The following is an 11,302-nucleotide window of genomic DNA, read 5'->3' on the forward strand; positions in this document are numbered from 1 at the left end:
ACACTCATAAGTAGACAATAAAATAATGAAACAAATAAGTAAAAGAAGTAGTGTTTATAAGCTTAATTTTTAAAAACAAAGATCCCATTTAGTAACCATTTGATTTTTTGCTTCTAATTTTTAAAAATTAAGTCTATAGATACTACTTCCATCTATCGGTTTCTATGATTTGTTATCTACATTTTAGTAGTGTTATCAAAATTAAAACCAAAATTTAAAACTAGGTCTCGTTTGGTAACTATTATGTTTTTTGTTTTTTGTTTTTGAAAATTAAGTCTATTTCCTCCCTTTTTACAATGATTTGTATCTTTTTTAAGTACAATAGTTGAATTCCTAGTCAAATTTCAAAAACAAAAACAAGCTTTTAAAGCTATTTTTTTAGTTTTCAAGCCTTTGGCTTGGTTTTTAAACCAATGGTAAAAAGTAGTTAACAAATGAAGAAATTTAGAGATGAAACTAGTGTCTATAAGCTTAATTAAAAAAAAAACAAAAACCAAATGGTTACCAAACGAGGCTTAAAAAGTATTTTTTTTTTTTTTTTTAAAAAAGGCTAAGAATCAAATGCTTGCTTAGGAAATACAAGAATTATGAGTAAAAAGTTGTTAGAAAATAAACATAATTTTTAAAAACCAAAATAATAAACAAAGGTCATGTTTGGTAATCATTTTATTTTTGTTTTCAAAATTAAACTTATGGACACTATTTCCACCTCCAAATTTCGTTCTTTATTATCTACTTTTCACCAATAGTTTAAAAAACTAAGCCAAATTTTGAGAAATAAAAAAAATAGCTTTCAAAAAGTTTTTTTTTGTTTTTGGAATAAGAATTCAACTATTGTACTTAAGAAAAATGCAAATTATTATAAGAAACGTGGATGAAATAGACTTAATCTTCAAAAACCAAAACCAAAAAATAAAATGATTACCAAATGAGGCTAAAATGCTTATAAAACGTGAACTAACAAGCAAAGGGAGTGTTTGACCCTATACTTCAAGTGAGTGGAGTGGACTCCTTATTTGGGACTCCAATTATAATAGTTGGTATTTCCAGTTATATAACTTACTATTAATTATAGTATTATTATTTCAAATCTCTCTTTGTTACCGTATTTACTATTTTCTACTCATACTCTCTTTCTCTCTTTGTTACATTGTTTACCATTTTCTACCTAAATTAAAATAATACTCATCCCAAATACAAATATTATAACTCATATTAAAATAGACAGAACCCAAATATAGATTATTATAACCCATGCTAAAATAGTTTGCCAATGCTTTTGCTATGTTTTGCATTTCAATTTTTTTGTTGTCAATCATTTGGAGTTGCATAAAAGTTAGACTTCTTATGGTATTTATTTTACTTAATTCCAAACCCAAAGGCAGCTAACTCATTGAGTTGGGTCACACACACTTTATGACCATGGCATCATTTTATGGCCCAAATTGCATATATATATATATATGATACCCATCAGCCTTTTAACACACAAAATTCAAAAGAATATGTTCTTTATATAAACTCTCTTTGAAGTCAAATCTACATATATATATATATTACTTTTTGAATTTTGTTATATGTTGATTTTTTTTTTCCCCAAAAACTCATATTTGACTAAGAAATTTTTTTTATAGGATATAATATATCTGATCTTATTCTAATGCGGAAATTCGATATTGACTTATCAAATAAAATTGAAACTATGTCACGTCAGTATCATATTTATAAAAATGTCTTTAGAATTTTTGTTTTTGGAATAAACTTTTTTTTTTCTTTTTATCATTTACAATAATTGACATAGACGTACGTTATCCACTAGTAAAGAAATGAAATAAATTAGAACTAGATGATGACCTAAGATATCCATTAAAATGAAAAAGAGACCAAAAGAAAGAAAGAAAAGACATAGATTAATTAGTGATGACTATGAAATAATTAATTTTTTTGGTATAATAATGGCATATATATTTACCAATTAATTACCATAGGAAAAAAGAAGAGGAAATGTGGTGATGATCATTGGACTTGGTAAATGGAAGGTGAATTGGATAATTCAATGATGTGTTGTAATGCACTCCAAAATGGTTTCCTCTTTGGTGTCATGTCTTTGTTCAATTGTCTCAATTTTACCATCTTCTTTCTTCTTTCCCCACAAAACAAAATAAAGGCCCATCACTAGTAAAATAGCTCCACCAACACTGCCACAAAAATCAATCCTTTTCTCAATATCATAAATAATATACGGTTCCGTTTGATAACTATTTTTCTTTTTTAAATTAAGCTTATGGATACTACTTCTATCTCTAAATTTCTTTTTTTGTTATTTACTTTTCACCGATGATTTAAAAAACCAAACCAAATTTCGAGAACTACAAAAAATAGCTTTCAAAAAGTCGTTGTACTTGAGAAAGATGCAAAACGTTATAAGAAAGGTGAATGAAATAAGTTTTTCAAACACAAAAATAAAAAGTTAAAATAGTTACCAAATAGGAGTGATAACGATGGAAAAATTAAAAGGAATATATATTGACCTTCCCCAATGAAGGGATTCCTTCCATAGCAATGCTGAGAAGATTGCTGTTATGATGAGAGCTAATGGTGTAAACATAGCTGTGAAAACTGGCCCTTTCTTCTCCACACACCATATTTGTAGCCAATAGGTCATTCCAGTCACAATTACACCCTATCATTTTAAACAACTCTTAATCATATTACCGTCCGACCCAAAAGATAAATTATAGTCGAGATTATCGGTGTTAACTATTAGAGAGTAATAACGTTATAGAGTTTTTAAAAACAACCTCTTGTTTTATTAATATACCATGTTAAATCGTGATCAAACCCAAAAGTTGCTTAAATGTGATAAATTAAGCATGCTAATAAGCTTTTAGTGAAAGAATTGTCGTTAAATTACCTATATACAACTTGTAACAAGAGGACAATGACAATATTGCAGGAGTTTGATAAAGACATAAATCATGGTTAAGTCCAAAACTTAAAAATGACCATCAAATCACTATTGGAAGCTTAAGTTAATATAAGTTGGAATAAGAGATAGTGACATCATAAGAGTTTCTAATAAACCACAAAAACTTTCTTAATACTACGTTAAACCGGCCTTAAAAAGTTTAAATGAATAGATTAGGATACATTTCGATCTTGTTTAAAATTACAAATATTATTTCGCACTGTTTAAGTGAAAATTATAATAAGAAAATTAGAAGAAACGAACATAAATTTAAAAAACGATTCGGAAAGGATTGAGATATTTACACAATAGGCAACAGAGAAGAGTTGAAGATTCCATCCAAGTTTCCAAGCTTGTGGCTTTCTCTCCATTACCACAGCCCACAAAGCTGATTGAATCAAGCTAAAGAAACATTGCAAAGTTGTAATTCTCAATTTTGCTGGATATTCCTTCACAATGAAGCCCTTAAGAGAACAAAATTTAATTTCTTCAAAAAAAAAAAAATGAAAAAACCCAGTAAAAAAAATTGAAAGAGAAGGGTAGAAAAGGAATAGAACCTGCAAAACAAGCCACAGAGACCAAGCAATGTTGGCTGAAAGCATAGTGAATGAACCCTTAATCCATTCCAATGTGGAGTAAGGTTGAAATGAATTTGAATTTGAATTATTATTATTATTGTTATTATTTGTTTGTGGATACCAATTCATGAATTTCATTGGTGGACCTTTCACAAAGGCAAATACTAAAGCCCCTGAAAAACCTATCATTGCCCCCATCAATTTGGCCATCCCTTCAACCTTTCTTATGCAAATGCTTTCATATCTGATACAATTCAAACAAATATCTCACTTAAATTAACAAACCAAAACAAATGGCCATTTGCAAAAACGTCATCCCTCGAATATGGTGGTAGTTATAATTACATCTTTAAACTTATGATAATTATAGAAATTGGTCCCCCAAATGATAAAATTGAACTCTCAAACTTCTACAATTATATAAGTTTGAGGGTTCGATTTTTAGAATTGAAAGTCTGAGAGTATAATTACAACTACCACCATACTTTAGGAATGGTTTTTACGATTTGTCCTAAAAAATAAAGTACCCATTTGATAACCATTCGGTTTTTTTAAAATTACGCTTATAATTTGAACTCTTTGAATTCGTTAAAAGAAGTAGAATTTGAATATGAATTCAAATTCAAATGTTACTTTAGAAAATATGAAAAAGATTATGAAAAGATAAGCATCGTTTTAAAAAACTAAATGGTCATGAGACGACTAAAATGTAAATAGATATACTTTAACCTGAAAAGGAGAGCCAAGAGGAGGGTAATGGCAGGGATGGTATTGGTAGTTGCAGCTGCAAATGTTGCTGATGTATGGTTGATTGCTATATAATAAAGGTTTAAACTCAAAGTGATCCTGAAAAATCATTTTTTAGTGATGAATTTAATTAATTAAGCTTATTATATAAATTGAGACATAAGAATATAATATCAAATTCACATTATACATACCCAACTAGAGAAACCAAGAACACTTTGGAAAGGAACTTGAAACATAAAGGAACTGCCTTTTTTCTGCAAACAATATAAATCTCAATTTTTTTAAAGAAACATCAAATTTCGACGAATTTTTATTCTGGGTACGAAAATAACGAACCTTTCGAATAAGAAGGCGAGAGGCGCCATGGCAACGGTAGCAAAAGCTTGACGATAGAAGACGAAGATGGGCGGGTTCATGCCTTGAGAAATGGCTGCTTTTGAGAACAAAGCCATTCCAGAATAAACACATTGAACAAACAACATTGCAATGTAGGGTTTGTGGACCTCCATGGCCTCTACATAACCAACAAAGCTCTTCATGTTTAATTTTTTTTTTAAAAAAAGTTCTTTATCTAACACTTTGGTAGTTGAAAATATAAGAAGGGTGATTGAGGAATTTATAGGGAAAAAAGTGAAATTTTTTTTTCCCTGTTTGGTTATTTTCAACACCATACTTTTTGGGGCCTTCATTCCACTAATTTATGCACTACATAATTGTTGGTGAACTATTTGTTTGCTTTATTGGTTGTTTTAGATTATTATCTTTATGGTATCAAATAATAATAATTAAAAAAAAAGGGGTTATTATCTATATAACACAAGTATTCTCTAGGTTACTTTTTCATCTCTTATATTTGTTTTAACGGAGTCAAAGAATCGAACCTTTGAATTCAAAGTTAACTATATAAATACTATGTTAGTTGAACTATACTTTATTTTGACTTTACTTTAGGTTTAAGTTTCGTTCTATTTTAATTTATGTACTTTTATATGTCTAAAAGTTATGCTTAGTTTGTGAATTGAATTTTTAAAATAACTGTCGATTTTTGAGCTTTTAGAAAAATCAGTTGTGCAATATAAAGTAAACTAGTGTTTAGTAACTTATATTTTAAACTCAAAAAATAAAATTAGTGTTTGGTTAAATAGTATGTACTAGTTTAGCTGTAATGACTAAATTTGACATATTTTTCCATCATTGTTTTATTTATATTTGATATTTAATTTTCTTTTTAAGAAAATATATTTAATATTTTTTTTACTATACTTTGTTTAAAAATTTGTGAGTTAAATTACAAGTTAGTTTGTTTAATCTAAATTATTACCATGAGCATAATTTAAATGATATTAATTTGTATTTTCAACTTTGAGGTTTGAGGTTTAATTTCTTTATCTCATAAGAAAAATCTATTTCATTATATAAAATTAAGTTTAAGAAAATAAATTATTATAAAAATTCGAATCAATCATTTTTTTGGCATAGGAATATAGGACATAAAAACGTGCAAGGAAAAAAAAATTATAGAATCATAGTATTGGAATTTTAAATTTTAGTTAATTAATACGGAAAGTTTTTTAAAAAGCTGCTTTTAAAAGTCATTGCACGTACATTAGTCTTTTTTTTTTTTTTTTAAACAATTTTAATTTTTAAATTTTTTTTAATATATATATTTAAGAAGAATTGCACGTATATGAGTTAATTAAAAAGTGATTTTTAAATTAATTTATGAAAGGATTAGTTTTACACCATGAGTAAAACGGCTAGGGTGAATTTTTTAATCAAAATTGATAAAATAATAATAATATTCTTCATTCAAGGGAAAAAAAAAATGAAATGTTAATAAAATTTGCAATGGAATCCCCACAAATAGAGATAAGGATTGGTGAAGTAAAGTTTGACTAGAGGATTATTCTTTTTAGATTAATGTTAGTGTTATCACCGTTAATTTACTCCTAACTTATGATACTAAAAAGAAAAGAGATTAAATTTACGTATTTAAAAGTTTATAAAATAAAATATAATAAGTTTTAAATACGGTGAACTAAAATGATATTTAAACCAATTCATTTATCAATTTGAAATTTTGATTTTTTTTATATAGATTTTACTCTTAAAAATTACTTTCCCACTAAGAGTAACCATGTATATAATATTAAGAAATATAAGATTTCAGAAAAACATAAATTCAAATGAATTTCAGATATTTATGGCTTTGTTATATATTATTATTGGGATTAAGAAAAATCATACATCTCAAAAGTGATTGATAGGCCTAGTAAGAAGTTGCAACTAAATTTATGATAGGAGAGAAAAAAATATCACCGTTTTTAAATATAAAAAAATAAATTAAAATATTTACAAATATATCAAAATGTTACTGGCTATTAGTGGTAGATACTATTAGATACTGATAGACTACTATTATCTATCATTGATAGATACAATGTCTATTAATATCTATCACTGATATACTATGACCTTTTACTTTATTTCGAAATATTTTCAATAGTTTCGCCATTTAAAATAATTTTTCTTCTAAACCAATTGAATATTATAATTCCTTTTTTGAGATGTTTTTGCTTGTATTGTGTATGAATATTACTCATGATGTCAAGGAATGTTTACATTGTTATAGATGATATAAAAATATCTAAATATATAAATATTATATGGAATCATTCAAGTTATAAAAGTTATTGCAAATTGATTGGGTAAAAGGTAAACCAAAGAAGACATAACTAATTTTAGAAAAAGAAAAAGAAAGAAAGATAAACCAATTGGGCCACTATAAGTCTTTTAGTCAAATCCCACTTCATTTTTTCTTCAAATATACAAGGTAGACTTTAATTTTTTTTTTCATTTTTTAATTTTTTTAAAAAAAATTCTTTTACAAAAAGAGTCTCTCATACACTTCCATTTATTTATTTTTTCTTCTCACCTTATCATATCTTTTCAATGAAGAAGAACAAATGCACAAAATATATATATATATATATATATAATAGTTACTTTTAATTTATTTTTATTTCTCCTCCTCTCATTTCCTTTCAATGTAGAAGAACAAAAGCACAAATGTGTATAAATATATATTCTTTAATCAATGATGCAAATTAAGGTGGTTGAAGAGAGACTTTATAGACTTAATTTAAACATGTGACATTTAATCTCAAATAGTAATCTTACTTTGAATTTGTATTAAAATAATTATAGAAAATATAAAGTATTGTTTTTTTTTTTTGCTAAAAAATTCATAATCACTCACTCGAGAGAAAATTCTAAGCCTAGTCTAAATTGATTCTAAAAATCATAGGATAGGGTTGGAATCGAGGGTGACTATCCGGTTCATATGACTTCGCCTCTATTTTATTGTTATCAATTATCACTAACGAATTGGGTAGAGACACATAACTTCGATCACTTGTAAAAAGAATAAAGCAAAATATAATGGTAATCAAATATTAATTTGAATAACCTCCAATTGGTACACGTGAAAAATAAAAGCACTTATTTTGTTACCCTATGATATTATGATTCTAAAAAATAAATAATAAAAACCCAATATTTAAAAGAAATAGCGTTCAAAACCCCCTTTAAAAAGTTATTTTTCATGTTCATTCAATCTTAAGGGACAATTACTCGTTGATATTAACCTAAAAAGAGGTTTTGGTTTGATAAGCTTAAAGAAATATATTATTAAAAAAGGTATATCAAGTCTATCATTTTTATATAGTAGTATTCTGACGAGAAATATCATATATATGTACTTATTCTTATGTATCTTTGAAATTTTTTAAACTATCTTTTAAAAGATATAACAACTCGAATAATATAACAAAACATTTTTAATAATGGGTTAAATGTAATCTTCACTCAATTAAAAGTATATTTATCCTTTTTTTAGCTTCTATAGACATCGACTAGAGTGATTCGAAATTGCATTTAGTTGAGTTCTCTCCCATCACAACAATCAAAGGGTAAATTCTTACATCTTTATATATATAATAATTGTCTTTAAGTGTTACCACTAATTCTATGATTTATAAAAAGTTGCATCTTTTTTTCTTTTTTGTGTAGGGTTATAGCGCTCAAACATGAGATAGCTTGTACAGTTTTTTTCTCTTTTGGAAGACATTGACATGTGTGGTTGTTTATAAGAATATGTTGGATGAAAATCAACCAAACTTTTGTGTTTTATGTATTATATTAAGTTTTTTTCCTTCTTTGTTTGTATATTTTAAATTAATAAACTATTTTTCTTAGTCTTAAGTTTTCATTTAATTCTAAACTTCGTAATCATATTCACAAATTATGAGTTAATATAATAATATTGATTTATTTGTTCAAAGAGAAATTTTTATTAAAAAATTAGAATTGCATATAGTCATCATATTTTCAAATAATAATAATAATAATAATAGTCGAAGGACTTATTTAGATGTAGATATTGTTTCATAGGTTTGAATATTAAACATAATAATTAATGTTTGTGTTAGATATACAAGATAATTAATGTATGAAAGTTAAATATATGTAGTTGGTTGACCAATTTTGTACATACAAACCAAAACTAAACAACTACTTAATTAAATGTAAGATAGTTATAAATTAAATTTAGTATTATTTAATATATTGTTATATTAATTTTTTTTAAGTACAAAAATTGCATGGATGGGAGATTGAATCTCCGACCCCTTAGATTGGAGCGCATGCCAATATACTGAGTTAAGCTCACTTTGACATATTAATTAATTATTTAATCATTTAAAATATAAATAAATGAAAAATTTTATATTAAACATTAGTTAAGTTATATAATTTAGTTACTAAAAAATAATAAAATTAATTAGAATATTAATAATTAATAATAAAATTTTATATTAAATAGTTAAGATGATATAAAATATTAACTTTAATGTACTTGTTGAAGATTAGTAAGTCTATATAATAGATTTATATTTTTGTTGTAGGGACTTTATAATTTAGCAAAAATAATTTTTATTGATAAAAGTTCTCACGAGCATAAAAGATGAAAAAAAGATGCATAAATTAGAAATATGAAAGGTATTTATAGATACTTTCAATTAGTTAAAATCCATATCTAATTTATTTTCCTTTTTCAATTATTAATCTTGAACTTCTTTTATTTATTGAGATGAGATTTAAGGTCTAACTGTCATGATTTAATGTATAAAAGTAATTAAAACATGAAAATTAAAATGTATAAACTAAAAATAATTGAAACATGAAAATCAAACAAATTAAAAAAAAAAAAAAAAAACTGTAAAATTATTGAAGTTGAAGCCTTATAGAAAAAAGTTATTTAAAAATGAAGTTAGATAGTTACTCCGACATCCTTTTAAGTAAATATATGGAATACGATTTGAACTTGATCAAAAGGGAGACATATTTACTATTGGGCTACCTAAAGTTATCCTTACTATGTTAGTTTTGTCTCTATATATAGGTATAAAGAACATAAAATTGAGAGGAACGGGGGTTCGAGTCTCCCGAGCCTATACGTTTCTTGATTGATAGTTCATATTTAATATCAATTGAACTATATTTTTATTGGTATTAATATGTTTTCATTAGAATATTGAAATATTGACTTTGCTTCATTACTTTTTACTTTTTACTTTTTTTTCTTTTTTATGTGCAATTAACTTATTAAACTTCTAACTATATAAATTTGTTTCCTGTCATAAAATTATGAATTCACCAATTTAGTGTTGGATATTCCACTCTTACCAATTATAAGTTGCTTCCATCATTATGATAATTTTTTCCATTAAAATTATATAGAAAAAAAAAAAAGAAAAAACATTATTATTTCTTTATTCAATATATAGTATAGAAATATAAAAATAAAAAAACTATAATATTATAAATATGAGAGAAATGAAATCGGACATTTAAACTTTTAATTGATGTGATATATATGATATATTATAAAGTGTGACCTTTTTAAATATAAAAAAAATATTTAAATATATTCGTACTCTATATCAAAAAGTTTCAAAAGTACAACTAATATGTCTTCTAAAAAAAGAAAAAATAGTGGTAGAATAATATTTATATCTCCTACAATAAAAATAAATGAATACAAAATATTGATATGTTTTTGGGAAATAAATTAAAAAATTAAAAGAGAAAAAACTTTTTTAAATTACAAAATTAATTAAAAGTGAGATTAAAACGATACCTTACAATTCTTCTATGTGTATCTATGAATAGTTACAAATAAATCTAAAAAAAAAAAAAAAAAAAAAAAAAAAAAAAATTACAAATGATGCTCATTTATTTGAAAATGACTTCAAATGCCTCGTATAGTTTGTGAAATGTCAAATCAAACCTTAAATGGAATGTCATCATCGACTTTAATGGCATGTGTACCCATTCTTTTGATAAAATTAGTCTATTTATTTATTTATTTTTGAAAGAGCTAGTTGCATAAACAAAATTCAAGTCTAAAATAATAGAATATGTAGTACAAGAATAAAATAATTGCATATGTAGATAAAAATAGTGGTAAAAGACTAAAAAATCCATGCCTAGCCACCATTTTGCTCGTTTCTTCCCAGTTTTCTCAAATTAAAAGCTATCACTAATAGCAGTTATCACTGATAACTTCTATCAATTACTATCGATGATAGCTGCTATTAACGATAGTTTTCAATTTGAGAAAAATTAATACAATCTTGAAATATTAGCTTTTGATTTGCTATCAATTATTAGTAGCTATTATTGATTCACTTTCATCAATTGGAATCAACCTTGAAATATCAATATTTAAGGCTATTAGTGGCTATCAATGATAGATTTATAAATAATGATCAACTTGGAAAGAAAACCAACAACTTTGATTATCAAAGTAGCTATCACTAATAATATTTTATCATGACTATCACTGGTAACAGCTATCAGTCGCTATCACCGATAGATTTTCATCAATTAGAATCAATCTTGAAATATTAACACTTAAGGCTATAAATGATAGACTTCTATAACT

At 25.3% G+C, this 11,302-nt stretch overlaps 1 protein-coding gene across 2 annotated transcripts; it reads right to left on the reverse strand.

The window, feature by feature from the left end:
- Positions 1-1,893: 1,893 nt before the first annotated feature.
- Positions 1,894-4,892, reverse strand: LOC120075171 (WAT1-related protein At1g43650). 2 transcript variants are annotated; one of them, XM_039028364.1, is made up of 7 exons: positions 4,633-4,892; positions 4,488-4,550; positions 4,276-4,392; positions 3,526-3,790; positions 3,274-3,432; positions 2,532-2,683; positions 1,894-2,198 (listed from the first exon to the last, which is right to left on the reverse strand). In XM_039028364.1, exons 1-7 carry the CDS (start codon positions 4,833-4,835, stop codon positions 2,054-2,056), a joined length of 1,104 nt encoding a protein of 367 aa, XP_038884292.1. In that variant the 5' UTR covers positions 4,836-4,892; the 3' UTR covers positions 1,894-2,053. The 2 variants fall into 2 exon arrangements, with proteins under 2 accessions (XP_038884292.1, XP_038884291.1); XM_039028363.1 differs by having other exon boundaries at positions 3,274-3,790.
- Positions 4,893-11,302: the final 6,410 nt, after the last annotated feature.

The sequence above is a fragment of the Benincasa hispida genome, chromosome 4 (assembly GCF_009727055.1).
Source record: "Benincasa hispida cultivar B227 chromosome 4, ASM972705v1, whole genome shotgun sequence".
Classification (NCBI taxonomy): domain Eukaryota; kingdom Viridiplantae; phylum Streptophyta; class Magnoliopsida; order Cucurbitales; family Cucurbitaceae; genus Benincasa; species Benincasa hispida.

Bases quoted from the DNA above. Each gene is read 5' to 3' on its own strand.
- LOC120075171 (XM_039028363.1), bottom strand. From the start codon at position 4,835: ATGAAGAGCTTTGTTGGTTATGTAGAGGCCATGGAGGTCCACAAACCC. The intron at 4,393-4,487 runs GTATGTATAATG...ATGATTTTTCAG, and splicing joins TTCTTGGTTTCTCTAGTTGG to GATCACTTTGAGTTTAAACC. The intron at 3,791-4,275 runs GTTAAAGTATAT...GAATTGTATCAG, and splicing joins CTCTTGGCTCTCCTTTTCAG to ATATGAAAGCATTTGCATAA.